Here is a 20,253-nt window from a genome sequence, read left to right on the forward strand (position 1 = left end):
TATGCTATGAGTAAAGATTTATACATTATATTTGGGCTTCATTGCTTCCCTCCGTTTTGGGATTATATAGCGACGTTCGGCAGCAAAACCTGTGTTTCAGCTAAAGTCACTGTGTAGCTCCAGGCTTAGGGTAAGTTCACACTAGGCATTTTTTTCAGTGTTTTTTTTCCTGCAGCAAATCCTGATCTCTTGGCAGGAATGAAGCTGCAGAAAAAAAGCAGGTTTTCCTTGCTTTTCTTGCTGCGGTTTGGGCATGCTAGATTTGTCTCTTGTGAATGCTGATGAAGTTTAGTGTTGAAAAAAAGTCCTATTCCCTAGAATCAGATTTTGGCACAAAAAACGCAGCAAAACATGATATCTGCGTTTTTGGTGCATTTTTTCCACCACCCATTTAAGTCGATGGGTGAAAAAACGATGAAAGTTCATATAAAATTATACATCAGTCACTGGTGTTGTTCGACCAAGAGTAAAAGTGTTTCAACATTTTCAATTAAATATGTTTAAATATTATAAAATGAATTGCATTTTAAATTGCATTATTTAGAACTACAATGAGACAAAAAAATTTAACCCAAAAGGGAATTAGAGACTTAACTCTTGATATGCTTTTATTAACATACATTGTGACTAACAAATACTGTGAACAACAAGGAAGCAGTAATGGCAGTTACCATGATAAGAAGGGTTCCTAATGACATCAAAAATACAAACGGTATTTTTATTTGTACCCTACATTGTATTGAAGGGCAATTCACTAGATGGAGTTAGTACTGAAATAAAACTTCCCTAACCAGAGAGCAGTTTATTACAGAATAACAATTGTTACTGCATGAAAAGCAAGCTATGTACCATAGGTATGGAAAACACACTGCCTCCAAAAAGAAACTGAAAAAAAATAGTGCAATAGTGTTAGATCAAAAGATCACTCCGACACATTAATGCCATCACCCTTATTGTTTCTAGGGCAAAATGTGAAAACCATAATATTATAAGAATGTAGAACTGGTGGATGACGATGGATCTATCCAGTCAAATCTTCTGCCGGTTGGTTAGAAGCCATGTTCCCAATGATTAATCGCACCTGAAAATATAACAAATATTTCATGTAGCAGCAGTTTACTTGTATACTTAAAATAAACACAATGTTTTATCAGTGTGGGAAATGAAGTGACCCTGTCGAGCGCTTCATGCTGCCAGAATCAGAGACCGGCCCCTGCATTATAAATATCTTTGTTTGACCCTTTATGTTTAGAATGCACGAGGCCAGAGGGGTATCTAGGGTTTCTGGCACCCGGGGCAAAAATTCATTTTAACCCCCCCAACCCCCCCCACCAAGGACATATGCGATTTTAGACACTTAGTCATGTACCGACGAGCTGCTCTCCCTAATGCTCTCAATGATCAGTGAAAAACTGAGAGAAGCAGGAAGAGAAGCTCGTTGTCACAGGACCACAAGTATGAAAGTCGCATATGAGTGAAGTGTCCATGTAACCACTACAGGAACCTGCAGAGCTGAATTCTGACATTGCAGACTTCTGAATTCTCAGAATTAATGCATTGCACACTTTTAGGATTCTCCCTTGCCTGTGCACAGTCATGTCAGCACAAAAATGCGATTTGTATACCTCTGGCCACATTCCGACTAGATGTGCCTGGCCTCACTCAGTTAATTTTCATTGAGTGAGGCCACACATGTCTAGTCAGCACGTGGCCGCATGTATCTAAATCGCCAGCACGAGAGAATCCTGACAGCGTGCAGGGCACACTGCGAGAAGTCAGAAGTCTGCAGTCACAAAGAATAACTGCAGACTCATCACAAACCTGGACATTCTCTTTAATGCTCCTAACATAAATAAAAACATGAGAGTTAGTATCACAAATAACATTTACATCGAGGTACCTTATAGATTACGTCGTCTCTGGAGTCATTCTCCTTCTTTTCTTCATCTTGTCCAGATCCCATGATGCGTTTTCTCATCCACAGCGTCTCTGCAGACTTCCACCTTCTCCGCTCTTTTGCAGAAAATTTCCACATGATACCCTTAAAGATACAAGTGTCATCAAAATGCTCCTGAATAAAAAATTGCCCCTCACTATATTGTCTGCACAAATTATGACCCCCACATTGTCCCTCTTATGGTACATGCTCTTCACACTGACCTCTCCTTTCCATACCGGCCTCTTCTTCACACTGTCCTCTCATACTGTGTCCCCCTATAGGGCCCAGTATTTATACTGTTCTCTATCATCACACTCCCCCTCCTTGGTACACTGTCCTCTCCTGGCTGTGCCCTCACACTGTTCCTCCATGCTACACCCCCACTATTCAGTTTCTATTCTGTGCCCACTCCCTTTTGTCGCCCCATACTGTCTCCTCACACTATTCCCCTCCCTCCTCATACTGTCTCCTCTCACATCCCCTGTTCACCATACTATCTCCTCATATATTTACCCCTCACTTTCTATACTACCTGCTCACCTAACTCCCCATACTGTGTCTGCACACATCCCATCACCCTCACTCCCCGAACTCTGTCCACATACATTTTTCACATCGCTCCTCATACTGTGCCCTCATTCTCCCAGTTTCCTCATACATGCCCCCATTCCCTCATACTGTTTCCTCATACATGCCCCCATTCCCCCATACTGTTTCCTCATACATGCCCCCCATTCTCCTATAGTGTTTCCTCATACATGCCCCCTATTCCCCCGTACTGTTTCCTCATACATGCCCCTAATTCCCTGTACTGTTTCCTCATACATGCCACCAATTCCCCCATACTGTTTCCTCATACATGCCCTCATTCCTCCATACTGTTCCCTCGTACATGCCCTCATTCCCCATTACTGTTTCCTCATACATGCCCATAATTCCCCCATACTGTTCCCTCAAACATGCCCCCAATTCCCCCATACTGTTTCCTCATACATGCCCCCCATTCCCCCATACTGTTTCCTCATACATGCCCCCCATTCCCCTGTACTGTTTCCTCATATATGCCCCATCTCCCCTTTTGCTCTTCATTTTGTGTCCTCAAATCTCCCCCACACATTAAATCCCCCATCCCTACTCCAAATCTCACCCCACACATAATAAATTCCTCCATCCCCAAATTCTCCCCACACATAATAAATCCCCCTATCCCCACTCAAATTGTCCACACACAATTAGTGTCCTCTACCCCACCCCATCATTGCTCTCTTCACCACCTCCATCATTGCCTTCTCCGTCACGCCCATCATTGCCCATTTCACCACCTCCTGCATTTCCTCCCCCCAATCCCATCATTGCCCTTTCCACCGCATCCATTGTTTCCTCCTCTCCCACCATCCCCATCCTTGCCCATTCCACCACTTCCTTCATTTCCTCCTCCACCATCCCCATCATTGCCCTCTCCTCCCCCACCATCCCCATCATTGCCCTCTCCTCCCCCACCATCCCCATCACTGCCCTCGCGCTGTCAGCCCCATCATTGCCCTCTCCTCCCCCACCATTGCCCTCTCCCCGTCAGCCCCATCATTGCCCTCCCCTCCCCACCATCCCCATCATTGCCCTCTCCTCCCCCTACACACACACCATTTACTTCTCTGCACATTCCCCTGCAGCGCGCCACATGCACGCACACACACATACACACCCCTCTTACCTCTCCTCGCGCTCTGCTGCAGCATCTCCATCGCCTTCCTCTGACACAGCCGGCCGCTGAATGATGACATCATCCAGCGGCACGTCTGTGTGAGAGGAAGCGCGGGCAGGAAGGAGGAAGACAGATTGCTGCAGCTCCGCTGCTATTTTTTTCTTGTAGGCAGTGGAGCTGCAGGGATTTCTCCCTGCCCACCGCAGCCACCCTGCAGGGGCACCCCTCCACATGTTGGGAGCTGGCGCTCTGCAGCTTCTGTGTGCCGGCTGTCAGCTTGACAGTCGGCACAGAGAACAGCTGACTCCCAGACCGGGGGCGGCAGAATGCAGCCGCCGGGGGAGACACTGCGGACCGCCACATTAGGCAGCACGACTGCGCCTCCCTGCCAGCTGCGCCCGGGGCACATGCCCCAGCTGCCCCCCCCCCCCCCAGATAGGCCACTGCACGAGGCAATGTCAGATTTATGCTGCCTGTGGTTTGATCAGCATGAATCAGCTAAAAGGTTCCCTTTAAATAAAGTTTAAAGCATTGAAAAGGTAAAAATTAAGACTAACGTAGCATTTACACAACACAATGAAAAATGACCGACCGCCGACCAGCTACATGTTTGCTGATCAGCACCTGTTGACTGCCAATAGAGGCAGACCGTGCTTCAGATGTGTACTATGCTATCTGCAATAAATTGTTCAGTTCGCATAGACTGCCATTGTCCTAAGCAGCATAGTAGATGCTTACACAGGATGATGCACAGATAAGAACGATTATCTTTTGGGCAGCACAAAAGATCAGCTCACCCAACAAACCTCCATTTTGCTCATTTTTTCGTGAACAAGCTTTCCTGTAATCATTTTGATAATCATGTGGAATACATGCCACTTGGGAGTCCTTGTTAGTTGATAACTTTTCACCCCTTCCACTATAGCCAAATTTTCGTTCCTTTTTTTTTCTCCCCTTTTCACAGCTTTTTTATTTTTCATTCGAATTAGTCTAAAGAGTGCTTGTTTTTTTGTGGGCCGAATTGTAATTTTGAATGACATCATTTATTATACAATACAATGTGCTGGTAAACAGGGAAAAAACTTCAAGTGTAGTAAAATTGTAAGCAGAATTTCAATACCCAAATCAATTATAAGGACATGTGGCTCTTTCAAAGACTAGACCAGCGATACCTATACGTGCCCAGTCCGTTCCCCAGTTACTGAGAAATTAGTGTTTGAATTGATACGCAAATTAGAATGTAGTTCTGAAGCCCGTGTCACTCCAGCTCTATTTCCTGCTCAGTGCCGCCTCCTCCTGGTGCTTGACGAATGGCTCCTTTGACTGAAGTCATACCACATAGAAGCGGTCAGTCAAGCAGGAGGAGGCAGCGCTGGGCGGGGAATAAACGACAGAAGCTTCAGATCGACAGCCTCATGTCCATATCAATTAAAATGCCGATTTCTCATTAATGAAACAGATTGACCATGAAAAATTATTGCTGGACTTTTCTTTGAAAGAGCTACATGTACATGTAAATAGTTTGGGGTGTCAAATCCTGCTAATAGATTCTTTTGAAAAATCTATGGTCAGGATAGAGTCTGTCTTTGGAAACATGGACTTCTTCCTCCAATATGACATTGTCCAATCATAAGTAGGTAGATACATGCAGGGGAAAGAAGAACACGCCCCTACAACAGCTTAGAGCGGTTTTCTCAGTGTGAGCCATGTAATTACAGACAGAGTGGAGACATCTACATGTTGCCTATAGATATTAACAGCTCATTTACATATTAAGAAAAATGTCATTCCATAGAAATGCATAATATCATAGATTGTTTTTTTTTTTTCAATTTTCTATGACCTGCAAGATCCTATAGATAACTTAGAAGGATTAAGCCTTCTGACTGTTTCCCTTTAATAGAATTTCTTTCTTTTTTATGTCCCTCGGCGGGCTGTGATCATCCAGAAACTTAAAAAATGTACTGCAGTACAACAGTATTGCAATGCATAGTGAAAATGTAGGTCTCCTATGAAGTCTGGCCTATCACTGAGCTTCAAAGGAGTAGCAAGATGGCAGCAACACAGGCCTTCAGCAGGTCCCAGGCTGCCATGTTAAGAAATTGGTACCTGACGACTGCGTTGCAAGAGGCTGATGGTAACTGGTATGCGTGAGCATTGGTATCTGGTCCATTTAGACACAGCTGTCAGAGACTGACGCCAACATTTAAAAAATTAACAGCAAAGATTGAAGCTTAGCTCCAGTCACTGCTGTAGTAATGCTAGCGTCAACTGTGTGTGGACAGATCTCATCTCAGAGCCCAGTTTACACATGGGCACCCAAGGAGTGACAACAGTTATGTCATACTGTGCCAAACACTATAATAAGCATGTTGTATACACGTATGTAGAAACAGTTTAGAAATCCAAACTGCTACTGTAAATCACTAGACAAACATGACAGCTCGGAATAGTAACACTTTTCCAAAGAGTATTTGGTTTATTTGCTTAGTCATATGGTTTTTAATAAACTAAAATTACAAAAGATACATTTTACATGTATCCTGTTGATACCATTTCACCCCTTAATACTGCATGCGTTTTAAACCATAAAGATTAAACAAAATTCTCAGTACTTTCATTGCTGCATTTCAAGAGCTGTCACTTTATTTTGCGACATAGTACGATGCCCAAATCTACATCTGTGATTATTATGGTTAGTTCAAAAAAGATAAACTGTACACAGCCTGTTGTGGATTTACTGAAAGGCTTGCAAAATAGGTTTCCTTTGTTTTTGGAAAACGTTACTACCAAAGATGTCAGGCAATGGGTTCATTCCGTCATTCCCACAGGATGCAGGCCTAATTTTTTAGTTACATTTTTTATTTTTAATATTCAGGTGGTAATGCTCTTTCATATAAAAACCTGAACAAACTATGTAAACCATAAAATGTACTGGTAATTGAATTATCAGGTTATTTCCTTTTAAAATAAAGTACTACCATTATGACAAAGAATTCTAAAGACACTCACTGCTGTAGAGATTCCAGAGCGACGGGTAGATTACAGCCTGTGTATGCTCCATTTACAATGCTGTACTCAAGCAGTGCACATGCACAAGGATCCTTGATAGAAAAAAACATTGCAGTAAAAATAAATGAACAAGCCTGGCACACAAGATGCATTCCACGTAAAGGAGTGGTTAAGATGACAAGTGATATTCTAAAAGGCAACATGGGTACAGCTAGCGGTACAGATTTGGTCCCTCAAATTCTAGTGATAATTACTACCCAGTAATTCTTCCAAACATACTGGCCAGTGATCTGTAATGGGACTATCAGCACAGAATGACTGTTCATACCAAGTACAGGCACTCGGCGCTTCATGGCCGAATAATTAACTACACCGTCCCACCTGATTGTTTTCCACCTATCTCCACCCTTCTCTGGCCCTATGAAGCCAGAGCTGTCAATTAAAGAAGGGGAGAGGTGGAGAGTGAGGGAAAACAATTCCCACTAATAATGAAATCTATAAAAAAAGTAATTGAACAATAATCGCACTAAAGTACTGAATTAATGTGTAGGTGACCATATGCCATGGCCAATATATAGATGATATCTAAAACCACTGTGAGACAGCTCATGTGTAAAAAAAAAAAAAAAAAAAAAAAAAAAAGGAAAGAAATGGAGGGTACTTAAAACCGCTTTAACTCTGTTAAACTGGTGGTTTTCTTCTATGAGCTGCTTGCTTCAGTATCCTTCTACAACATTTCCATAGGATGAAGGTTGTTAAAGGGAACCTGTCACCCCCAAAATCGATGATGAGCTAAGCCCACCGGCATCAGGGGCTTATCTACAGCATTCTGGAATGCTGTAGATAAGCCCCCAATGTATCCTGAAAGATGAGAACGAGGTTAGATTATACTCACCCAGGAGCGTTCCCGCTGCGGTCCGGTCCGATGGGCATCGCGGCCAGGTCCGGGGCCTCCTATCTTCATAGGATAACGTCTTCTTCTTGTCTTCACGCTCCGGCGCAGGCGTACTTTGCCTTGTTTAGGGCAGAGCAAAGTACTGCAGTGCGCAGGCGCCGGGAAAGGTCAGAGAGGCCCAGCGCCTGCACACTGCAGTACTTTGCTCTGCCCTCAGAGAAAGTACGCCGGAGCCACAGCGTGAAGACAAGAAGAGGACAGACGTCATCGTAAGAAGATGGGAGGCCCCGAACCACGATGCCCTTCGGATCGGACCGCCCCCAGGTGCGTATAATCTAATGTGTTTTTCTCATCTTTCAGGATACATCGGGGGCTTATCTACAGCATTCCAGAATGCTGCTTAGCTCATCTTTGATTTTGGGGGGTGACAGGTTCTCTTTAAGGTTATTCCTTAACAATTCCTTAGTACAGAGGTGAAGAACCTCAGACCCGCAGGCCATTTACGGATCACAATTACTTTTTCTCTGGCCCTGGACAGATTCCTCAAGACAAGACCGCAGTGCTTGGGTTAGAATCTGTGTTTTGATGGCCGCCAGCCATTTAATTTTTTTGCTCTGTGAGCACGCGTATGCTGTGTTCACTACTGAACGAGGAGGCAAGTGCACTGAAAACTGAGAGATTACGCCTGGACCCCAGTACCAGCTTCAAACAATACTTTGTCGGCGGAGTTGGCGCACAAATTGTATGGCCCGATAGTATAAATATCCAAATGATCTTTGGCAAAAAAAAGTTTCCCTACCCCTGCCTTAGTAGAACGACTTGCGTGCTTTGGGTAGTCTTGCTGCATGACCAGAGTTATCTTGAGATTCAGCTCTTGAATAGATGTCCTGACATTTTCCTTTAGAATTTTCTAATAGAATTCAGAATTCATTGTGCATCAATTATAACAATCCGTCCTGGCTCTGATGTAGCAAAATGGGTCCAAACCATGATACCACCACCACATTTCACAGATGGTATGAAGTTTTACTACTGTAATGTAGTGGATTTCATTCTCCAAACAGAACACTTCATCATTAAACAAAAAAGCTCCTTTTTAGCCTCATCCACATAACATTGTTCAAATACTTTTCTGGCTTGTCTAGGTAATCTTTAGCAACTTCAAGTAGGCATCAAATATTCTTTTTGAAGAACAGTGGCTTTCTCCTTGCCATCCTGCTATGCATTGTTGTTCAGTGTCCTCTTGTTTGTGGACTCAAACGGGCTTTAGTTGCTGCGAGATTAATATGGGTTCCTTTGAGCTCTCTGTGATCTTTGCTCACAGACCACTCCTGAGGATGGTGGTAATGGTCTTGAATGTCATCCATTTGTACACAATTTGTCCGACTGGATTGGTGGAAAACAAACCCTTTAGAGGTGGTGCAACCTTTTCATGCCGGATAAGCATGAATAACTCCTGCTGGGGCACTCAGGAATCTCCCTTTTTCATAATTATAATACACACCCACAAATTTGTTGTGAAGATCGGACTTTGATAGTTCCCGATCATTTAAATAAAACATGTCGCCCACTCGCACCCGATTGGCACTATATAAAGTTATCTGTTAATCCCAATAGTTAATATACTTTTACAACTAACAGACATGTAATATTGGATAACTTTTCTTGATAAAAAAATACAAAATAATATTCTTAATTGATTTGGTTCTCTTTATCCATCAGTCAAATAAAATTCTGAAGGGTTTGCGAACCTTCAAGCATCACTGTACCTCAGGTTCTTTTTCACATTTGTAATTATCATGGAAGTTATGTTTATAAATCTCAGAGCTAAATCTATTTCACGGAGCAGAACATATTACTCTACATATATTATTCATCATAATCCCTAAACAATGGGCACATTAATTGAAACTTATTTCTTTGTCACCATTATTAGATTAGAATACCAGAGAGATGTGTGTGAACAGAGCCCAAGCTTTTAATGTTGTAAATGAGTTGGTGGAATTAGAAAATTACCTTGGATCCTAAAGAAAACTTGCCACTAACCCAACTGTTTAATGTAACCAGGCCAGAATACGTTAAACCTCCCCTCTTATATACATTTTTGCACACTCACCTTCATGAGAATGTGGGGGTTTCCAAGTACAATCAGCAGGGCCTTTGGTCTAGTTGTTGCAACATTGAATCGTTTTGGATTGCAGAGGAATCCCAGCAAGCTTCTAGAGTCATTGTACAGAGAATCTTCGCAGGAACGAACCTAAAAGACCAGCTTTATTTAAACTGAAATATTTTCATCCTGAGGTTTATCATCAAGCGCCGTAATATGTATTGTCAACCCAAATACTGTGAGATAAACTTCTCCAGCCTGATTGGACACATATTGGGTTGCAAAACATTACACAGCATGAATAGCAATATCTAGGATCCTCCATACTAAGACAGGCAATGACGCAAAAGAAAAGTACAACAATCATTTACCGTAACCACTTCCCAAAACATGACATACTTGTACATCACGTCAGGATCAGAGTGAGCAACCATCTCACCAGTTTAGCCCTTTGGATGCTGCAGTTGCTATTGACCTTGGAATCTAAACTGTTAAATATAAAAGACTCTCCATTATCCAAACACACTTGTAATGGTATACAAAAGCACCCTGAGTATACATACTAAGCGCTACCACAAGAAGGAATTAAAGGGGTTGTCCACTACTAGGACAACCCCTTCTTGATCTAATTGTTTGGCGCCAATAAAATAAAAAAGCTTACACTCAACCCCTGTGCCGGTGTCGTTCCAGCAGTGTCCCGGGCTCTCGTGCGGTTGTTCTGACAAATGACCCAGGAGCCCAATTAGTGCTGGAGTCACAATCTCCAACTTCTGACAAATCAAACATCAACAGGAAGTGACAATGACTCCAGCGCTGATTGGATGTCGGGGTCCCGTGTTGCGACAACCGCACAAGAGCCTGGGAACGAGAGTACATACACCACTGGAACGTCGCCAGCACAGGAAGGGGGTATAAGCTTTTTTTTAATTTTCTTGGCGTCAAGTGTGGGGGTTGAGAAGGGGTTGTCCAAGTAGAGGACAACATCTTTAACCCCTTCCCAACAAGCACCATACATGTAATGTTCTGTGGGAGCTCTCTTCCCGCAAACAGCAGTACAGGTACGGCACGCAGAGCGTCGCGGCGATCGGGTGCGGGTGTCAGCTCTGTGTGAGAGCTGACACCCCGCAGAAACGCCCACGATCGGTGCTAGCATCAATCGCAGGCATTTAACCCATCTGATGCCTCTGTCAGCAGTTACAGCGACAGAGGAGAATCGCACAGGGAATGAGTTTTATCAGGACAACACGATGCGATCGCGATGTCCTGATGGTCTCCATAGAGACCCGTTCGCAAGATGGCAGCAGGGGTTCTTCAGGGTCCTGCAGGGAAGGCGGCTCAGGAGCGCCTACTGAGAGCAGGCGCTAGCATGCCTCCTTCCCTGCCTGTCTGACGCTGATGTGATACTCTGCAGTGCAGAGTATAAGATCAGCTATCTGACACCATACAGTGATGTCCGAGAATGGGACAATGTAAAAACAACAAACAAAAAAGTGTGAAAACATTTTTTCTTAAATCCCCAAATAAAAAAATCAACTCTTTTTCCAATAAATACATATATGGAAATAAAAACAAACAATAAAAGTACACATATTTGGCATTGCCGTGTCCTTAACAGCCCCTCTATAAAACTGTCCCACTAGCAGGGGCGTTGCTATCATGAGGTTGGTTGCTTCAGGCGGCGCTACCTGCTGATAAAAAGGGGGTCGGCATCTGCGGGGAGCGTTCTTTCAGATGCCGGCTTGTGCCTGCATTTGGCCGCTCTTGTCTCCCTGACATCCTGTTATCTCCTGCTGTGCTGCTGCCCGCTTCATACTTGGGGAATATGCGCTTTGATTACTGGTGTGGGGTGGCTTTTACGCTGCGGGTTCAGCAACCCAGAGAGGGGAGGAGTCCTACAGGAGAAGAACACTGGCCAATGAAAGCTCTCACATCACTGACAGAAGAGCTGATTGACCAGTGCCCTTTCCTCCTGCATGGCACATCTTTGAAGGGAAGAACGGAGAACCAGGAAATAAGATCAGAGAGGAGCCACCTGTGCTGGAAGATACAAGAGAAGCGGCTCCAATCGACAAGGTGACAGATCCCCTGCTGGGCAATCCCGACAGAGAGAGTGGGTGTGGGGCTCAGCTACTGTGAGCAGGGGAAGTTGCAAATGTACACCAGCCCCCACCCCTTAGCACAGAAGAGTGTGTATGTGGGGTTGTGTCGTGTGTGGATTGTCTCTCTGTTGTTGTGTCTTTCTGTGTGATGTGTGAGTAGTGTCTGTGTGTGGGTTGTGTCTTTCTGTGTGGTGTGTGAGTTGTGTCTATGTGTGTGTCTGTGTATGGTCTGTCTGCGGGTTGTGTGTTTGTGTGTGGGTTGCATATCTGTGTGTGGGTTGCGTGTTTGCTTGTACGTGGGTTGCGTGTCTGTGTGTTTGCTTGTGTGTCTGTGTGGGTTGTGTGTGTCTGCTTGTGTGTATATCTGTGTGTGGCTTGCGTGTGTGTGGGTTGTGTCTTTCTGTGTGGGTTGTGTCTGTGTGTGTGTCTGTGTATGGCCTGTGTGGGTTGCGTGTGCTTGTGTGTCTGTGTTTCTCTGCGTGTCTGTGTGTCTGCTTGTGTGTGTCTGTGTATGTGTCTGTGTGTGGGTTGCGTGTGTGTGTGGGTTGCGTGTGTGTAGGTCGTGTCTCTGTGGTGTGTGGGTTGTGTCTGTGTGTGTGTCTGCGTGTGTGTGGTCTGTGTGGGTTGCTTGTCTGTTTATGGGTTGCGTCTCTGTGTCTGTGTGTGGGTTGCGTGTCTGCTTGTGTGTGGGTTGCGTTTCTGTCCGCTTGTGTGTGGGTTGCGTGTCTGTCTGCTTGTGTGTCTGCTTGTGTGTGTGTGGGTTATGTGTGTGTGTCTGCTTGTGTGTATGTCTGTGTGTGGGTTGTGTCTGTGTGTGGGTTGTGTCTGTGTGTGGGTTGTGTCTATGTGTGTGCCTGTGTATGGTCTGTCTGTGGGTTGCGTGTCTGCTTGTGTGTGTCTGTGTTTGCTTGTGTCTGTGTGTGTTGCGTGGCTGCTTGTGTGTCTGTGTATGTGTGTGTGTGGGTTGCGTGTCTGCGTGTGGGTTGCATGTCTGCGTTTGTCTGTGTGTAGGTCGTGTCTCTGTGGTGTGTGCGTTGTGTCTGTGTGTGTGTCTGCATGTGTGTGGTCTGTGTGGGTTGCTTGTCTGTTTATGGGTTGCATCTCTGTGTGTGTGTTGCGTGTATGTGGGTTGTTTGTGTGTAGGTTGTGTCTTTCTGTGTGGTGTGTGGGTTGTGTGTGTGTGTGGGCTGCGTGTGTGTATGGGTTGTTTCTCTGTCTTTCTGTGTGGTGTGTGGGTTGTGTCTGCATGTGTGTGGGTTGTGTGTGTCTCTGTGGTGCGTGGGTTGTTTCTGTTTGGGGGTTGTGTCTGTGGTGTGTTTGCCTGTGTGTGTGGATTGTGTCTCTCTATGGTGTGTGGGTTGTGTCTGTCTATGTGGTGTGTCTGTTGTGTCTCTGTGTTGACTGTGGGTTGTGTCTGCGTGTGTGTGTTGTATCTCTGTGTGTGGGGGGGCTGTGTATGTTTGTGTGTTTAGATATCTTGTGAGAATACTGAGGTGTGTATGTATATACACTTGTCCTGCATGCATGTTCTGTGCATATGATGTGTACCTGCTGTGCATCTGTTATATAGCATGTGTGTACTAAGGACATGTATGATGTGTGTCTGTGACTGTATGATATGTATGTAATGAGCATGTGTTGTCCAGTACATGTGTGCTGTATATAATGTAATTTAACCCCTTCACCACCTTTGGTGTTCATATACGTCAAAGGTTGTATCCTTGCCTTTGATACAATCTTGCACACTGGCAATATAATATATGGAGGACGCATTATAATATATTGATAATTATGGGGTGCATTATAATATATGGGAGACTATGGGGGGTGAATTATACTATATGGAGGATTATGGGATGCATTATACTATATGGAGGACAATGGGGAGTGCATTATAATATATTGATGACTATGGGGTGCATTATACTATATGGAGGACTATGGGGGTACATTATACTATATGGAAGACTATGGGGGGCATTATACTATATGGAAGACGATGGATGGTGCATTATAATATATGGAGAACAATATGAAGCCAATTATACTATATGGAAGTAATTATAATATTTGGAGGGCTCTGTGGGGGGCATGATAATACTTGAAGGGCTATGAAGAAGTCTTCTTACTTTATGGAGGGTTATTTTGGGGGCCATTATACTGTATGTAGTTCCTTAATACATTATGGAGGGCTGTATGGGGCTCACAGCTGGGGATCATACTGTGGTGGGATATTTGAGGGGGTACAGTAAGGTTATCATACCGTGCGTGTGGAGGAATCATTGTCGGGGGTCATAGTGTTTACGGGGCACCTTTGTTGGCATCATACTTTATGGGACAATGAAAGAGGAATCTGGGGGCTTCAATAGGAGGAAAATTACTTTGTAACGGCAGCAAAGTTGTGAGATATGTACCCATGTGATCCAGACAAATTCTATTTTTTTTTTTGGGGGGGGGGAATGGGGGAGCAATAAGAGCTTGTGGTTTGGGGCCCCATGATCTCTTTGTCCGCCCTGGTGCAGGATGGATTGTCCTTTTCACAAACATCTGCTGGAGGACTGATGGCCCATAACTTACACACCATGTCCAAAGCTGCTCCTCGGTACATACAGGCATTCAGCCATATTTTTCTTCAGCGTCGGTTGTGCTCGCTACCCTTCCCACTCTCACATCCCTTACGCAACACAATAGTAAGGCCCCTGATATTAGCTCCGGACAGCCCCTTGTGCGGCGCTTGTGATAGGCTAAGCGTTTCGGGAGAAGGAGGCGTGATCTGTTTGGACATCTTTTTTCTATTTCTCTAAATTAAAATGTCCACTATTGTCCTCATTTTTACAGTATAGATATAAATCTGTATGAACCAGATTTATTCCTACCAATTTAAACTAATTTACTATGGGGGGGGGGGGGGCGCCGTTCTGCACTTCGCCTCAGGGCTAGGTTTACCACTGCCCACTAGTTAACCCCTTCAGAGAACACCATATTAAAAAAAAGAGGCAAAAGACAATGCTTTATCATACTGCCAAACAAAAAACGCAATAAAAGACATTCAGACCCAACTTTTGCTAGAAAACTGGTTCTTTTAGCCTGACATGAGAGACATTTCTGAGTAATTTTGCCAAGTTATGTTTAGTCACAGATAGGTGAAAGGTTCTCTAATGATTATTAATTATTATTTTCACCACTGCACAGTATGGCAAGTACAATAACACTTAAAGATGACCTTTCACCAAATATTTCATGTTGATCTGGACACTCAATGTAAGGCCGAAGTCACACTACAGCGAGATACGGCCGAGTATCGCAGGTTAAAACCAAGCTCTGGTGCCGGCACTCCGGAGCGGAGCGTGCAGCTCCATGTATTGCTATGCGGCCGCACGCTCCGCTCTGGAGTGCCGGTGCCAGAGCTTGGTTTTCACCTGCGAGACTCGGCCCTATCTCGCTGTGGTGTGATCCCGGCCTAATAAGTGCTTATAGAGCACAATAAAACTTATTTTTTTCGCCTCTGTTGCAGATATATTAGTGATCAAAGTATTTGAAACTTATTTGAGTGTGACTGACTGTCAGCTTTCTATTCTTACCTCTGGTAAACTATGGAGTGAGAGGCAGTGCTACAATGCTTTTAGTAGCTTTCCTCTCATAGTGCTGCCATATCCGTCAATCATAAGAAGGCATCCTCGTACAAGGGGAAAAAAACACCCCCTACCATAGTCACTGTACTATGGCACAGTCTGCACCCATCACTGCATAGGGATTATATGGGCCTGAGCAGACCTCAGTGTGTAACAGCTTTCATCTCCAGCAGCTAGTGTGAGAGTGAAGGGGGGTGGGGAGGTTTGGAAGCTAGTACAGCAGAGTTAAAGGCACCATATTTGCTTCAACAATGCTATTTGTATTTGAAATGTATATTTGGTCTTGCCAATAAAGCTCATTTGAACTTGAGAGGAGAGCTACATAGGAGGGTGACAAGAGTGTGCGACTGCGACCAGGCCTGTGCAGGAGGGGGGCCCGTTGACTCCAATTTCACCTGGATGTGCATCCTCGGACGCACATTCAGGTGAAATGTATTGTGGTGCAGAGACCCTGCGCTGCAATACACGCCTCCTGAGAGACACCAGCAGCTGACATCGGACTGACACAGATGTGGGGCGCATGGCCCTGCTGGCATGCCAAAATCAGCTGCCGGCTCCTGTGCCCGTTACAAAAGAGGACGCTGCGTGCTGTGGAAGTGAGAAAGGTGAGTAGAATACTTTGTTTCTTTTTAAAATGTGCTAGAGAACAGAAATGGTCCAGAATGAGGGACATCATACTAGAAATTGGACAATAAACCAAGATGGGGGACATTATTCCAGGATGGGAAAATATGTCCTAGCATAGGGGGCATCATTACTGTAAGGGGCCAGGATGAAGGAGACATTCATTATTAAGAAGGAGCCAGGACAGGAGACAAACGCATATGTCTTTATAGTATCTGGAATGCTACAAGGGTCCATACATCTGACCAACATGCAGGTGGGGGCCCAGGTTCAAATTCTGCACTGGGGCCCATTGGATTCTAGTTGCACCATTGGAGCTACTGGAAGAGTTTGTAGTGAAACTCAACTTCTGCAGTACTGCTCCTCCTACACTGACTGCCCAAGATGAAAGCTGTCAGTTAATCACATACAGTTAGGGCCAGAAATATTTGGACAGTGACACAATTTTCGCGAGTTGGGCTCTGCATGCCACCACATTGGATTTGAAATGAAACCTCTACAACAGAATTCAAGTGCAGATTGTAACGTTTAATTTGAAGGGTTGAACAAAAATATCTGATAGAAAATGTAGGAATTGTACACATTTCTTTACAAACACTCCACATTTTAGGAGGTCAAAAGTAATTGGACAAATAAACATAACCCAAACAAAATATTTTTATTTTCAATATTTTGTTGCAAATCCTTTGGAGGCAATCACTGCCTTAAGTCTGGAACCCATGGACATCACCAAACGCTGGGTTTCCTCCTTCTTAATGCTTTGCCAGGCCTTTACAGCCGCAGCCTTCAGGTCTTGCTTGTTTGTGGGTCTTTCCGTCTTAAGTCTGGATTTGAGCAAGTGAAATGCATGCTCAATTGGGTTTAGATCTGGAGATTGACTTGGCCATTGCAGAATGTTCCACTTTTTTGGCAATCATGAACTCCTGGGTAGCTTTGGATGTATGCTTGGGGTCATTGTCCATCTGTACTATGAAGCGCCGTCCAATCAACTTTGCAGCATTTGGCTGAATCTGGGCTGAAAGTATATCCCGGTACACTTCAGAATTCATCCGGCTACTCTTGTCTGCTCTTATGTCATCAATAAACACAAGTGACCCAGTGCCATTGAAAGCCATGCATGCCCATGCCATCACGTTGCCTCCACCATGTTTTACAGAGGATGTGGTGTGCCTTGGATCATGTGCCGTTCCCTTTCTTCTCCAAACTTTTTTCTTCCCATCATTCTGGTACAGGTTGATCTTTGTCTCATCTGTCCATAGAATACTTTTCCAGAACTGAGCTGGCTTCTTGAGGTGTTTTTCTGCAAATTTTACTCTGGCCTGTCTATTTTTGGTATCGATGAATGGTTTGCATCTAGATGTGAACCCTTTGTATTTACGGTCATGGAGTCTTCTCTTTACTGTTGACTTAGAGACAGATACACCTACTTCACTGAGAGTGTTCTGGACTTCAGTTGATGTTGTGAACGGGTTCTTCTTCACCAAATTAAGTATGCGGCGATCATCCACCACTGTTGTCATCCGTGGACGCCCAGGCCTTTTTGAGTTCCCAAGCTCACCAGTCAATTCCTTTTTTCTCAGAATGTACCCAACTGTTGATTTTGCTACTCCAAGTATGTCTGCTATCTCTCTGATGGATTTTTTCTTTTTTTTCAGCCTCAGGATGTTCTGCTTCACCTCAATTGAGAGTTCCTTTGACCGCATGTTGTCTGCTCACAGCAACAGCTTCCAAATGCAAAAACACACACCTGGAATCCACCCCTGACCTTTTAACTACTTCATTGATTACAGGTTAACGAGGGAGACGCCTTCAGAGTTAATTGCAGCCCTTAGAGTCCATTGTCCAATTACTTTTGGTCCCTTGAAAAAGAGGACGCTATGCATTACAGAGCTATGATTCCTAAACCCTTTCTCCGATTTGGATGTGGAAACTATCATATTGCAGCTGGGAGTGTGCACTTTCAGCCCATATTACATATATAATTGTATTTCTGAACATGTTTTTGTAAACAGCTAAAATAACAAAACTTGTGTCACTGTCCAAATATTTCTGGCCCTAACTGTACATCAGCTGTGCCCCAGCATAGCAGTGTGTTTGTCAATACATGTCTCACACAGTTTGTTCTAAGTTATTGTAGGTGTGTGTTCTTTTCCCCTTGTAAGTGGATGTCTGCTCATGATTGGAAGAGATGTCAGGAGAGCTACTAGAAGTGTTTGTAATGAAATTCAGCTCTGCAGCTCAGTCCCTCGTGCCCACTACAGAGGTTCTGCCCTGGAGTATGCATATCACATACCTGAAATCTATTTCCAGTGTAGACACAGGCGAAACTTAGTGCGTGCACTGGGAGGATTCACAAATCTGCAGTCAAACAGAGTAACTGGAGACTTTTCATTTTAGGCCGGACAACCTCTTTAACCCCTTAGTGACAGAGCCAATTTGGTACTTAATGGTCGGGCCAATTTTTACAATTCTGACCACTGTCACTTTATGTGGTTATAACTCTGAAAAGTTTTAACAGATCCCGCCCCACCGATGCTGAGAATGTTTGAATGTTTTTTATCACACTTTTTAATTCATGTTAGTGGTAACATTTCTTCGATATGACTTGCGTTTATTTATGAAAAAATCGGAAATATGGCGAAAATGTTGCAATTTTCAAACTTTGAATTTTTTATGCCCTTAAATCAGAGATGTGTCACACAAAGCACAATTTTGGAAACAATTTTTTTTTTTGCTAGAAAGTTATAATGATTAAAAGTTGACCAGCAATTTCTCATTTTTCCAACGAAATTACCAAACCTTTTTTTTTCTAGGGACCACCTCACATTTGAAGTGACTTTGGGGGGTCAATATGACAGTAAATACCCAAAAGTGACACCATTCTAAAAACTACACCCCTCAAGGTGCGCAAAACCACATTCAAGAAGTTTATTAACCTTCATAAGAACTAAAGCAATGTGGAAGGAAAAATTTACATTTTACTTTTTTCAGAAAAAATTAACTTTGGAACCAATTTTGTTTATTTTCTCAAGGGTATCAGGAGAAAATGGACCACAAAATTTGTTGTGCAATTTCTCCTGAGTATGCCAATAACCCATATGTGGGGAAAAGCCACTGTTTGGGTGCATGGCAGGGCTCAGAAGGGTGGGAGCAATGTTTGATTTTTTTAATGCAAAATTGAAAAAGAAAAAAAAAGAAAAACTGAAATATCACATGGTCATAAGTATTCAGACCCTTTTGAACGTTGGTGGACAGCCATTTTCAGGTCTCTGCAGAGATGCTCAATTGGGTTTAGGTCAGGGCTAAGGCTGGGTCAGTCAAGAAAGGTCACAGAGTTGTTCTGAAGCCGCTCCTTTATTATTTTAGCTGTGTGCTTAGGGTCATTGTCTTGTTGGAAGGTGAACCTTCGGCCAAGTCTAAGGTCCAGAGCACTCTGGAAGAGGTTTTCATCCAGGATAGCTCTGTACTTGGCTGCATTCATGTTTCCTTCGATGACAACCAGTCGTCCTGTCCCTGCAGCTGAAAATCACCCCCATAACATGATGCTGCCAACACGTTTCACTGTTGGGATTGTATTAGGCAGGTGATGAGCAGTGCCAGGTTTTCTCCACACATACCGCTTAGAATTATCACCAAAAAGGTCTATATTCATCTCATCAGACCAGATAATCTTATTTCTCATAGTCTGGGAGTCCTTTATGTGTGTTTTTTTAGTAAACTGTATGCAGGCTTTCATATATCTTGCACTGAGATACACTCTACTATAAAGGCCTGACTGGTGGAGGGCTGCAGCGATAGTTGACTTTGTGGAATCTTCTCCAATCACCCTACTGCATCTCTGGAGCTCAGCCACAGTGACCTTGGGGTTCTTTACCTCTCTTACCAAGGGTTCTTCTCCTACGATTGCTCAGTTTGAATGAACGGCCAGGTCTAGGAAGACTTCTGGTGGTCCCAAACTACTTCCATTTAAGAATTATGGAGGCCACTGTGCTGTTAGGAACCTTGAGTACTGCATAAATTATGTTGTAACCTTGGCCAGATTTGTGCCTTGACACAATTCAGTCTCTGAGCTCCTTGGCCAGTTCCTTTGACCTCATGATTCTCATTTGGTCTGACATGCACTGTGAGCTGTGAGGTCTTATACAGACAGGTGTGTGCCTTTCCAAATTATTATTATTATATTATTATACATTTTTATAGCGCCATTTATTCCATGGCGCTTTACATGTGAATACGGGGCAAA

General features: G+C 43.9%; 1 protein-coding gene across 1 annotated transcript in view; it reads right to left on the reverse strand.

The window, feature by feature from the left end:
- Window positions 1-593: 593 nt before the first annotated feature.
- Window positions 594-20,253, reverse strand: part of MOV10L1 (Mov10 like RNA helicase 1) — a 317,167-nt gene continuing 297,507 nt past the window's right edge. The window contains exons 24-26 of the mRNA XM_069764946.1: window positions 9,665-9,805; window positions 6,654-6,745; window positions 594-1,081 (exon numbers count right to left, since the gene is read on the reverse strand). Of these exons, the coding sequence (XP_069621047.1) occupies window positions 1,072-1,081; window positions 6,654-6,745; window positions 9,665-9,805 (243 nt within the window). The 3' untranslated portion in view covers window positions 594-1,071. The remainder of the gene's footprint in view (window positions 1,082-6,653; window positions 6,746-9,664; window positions 9,806-20,253) is intronic.

This window comes from Ranitomeya imitator, chromosome 4 (assembly GCF_032444005.1).
Source record: "Ranitomeya imitator isolate aRanImi1 chromosome 4, aRanImi1.pri, whole genome shotgun sequence".
NCBI lineage: Eukaryota > Metazoa > Chordata > Amphibia > Anura > Dendrobatidae > Ranitomeya > Ranitomeya imitator.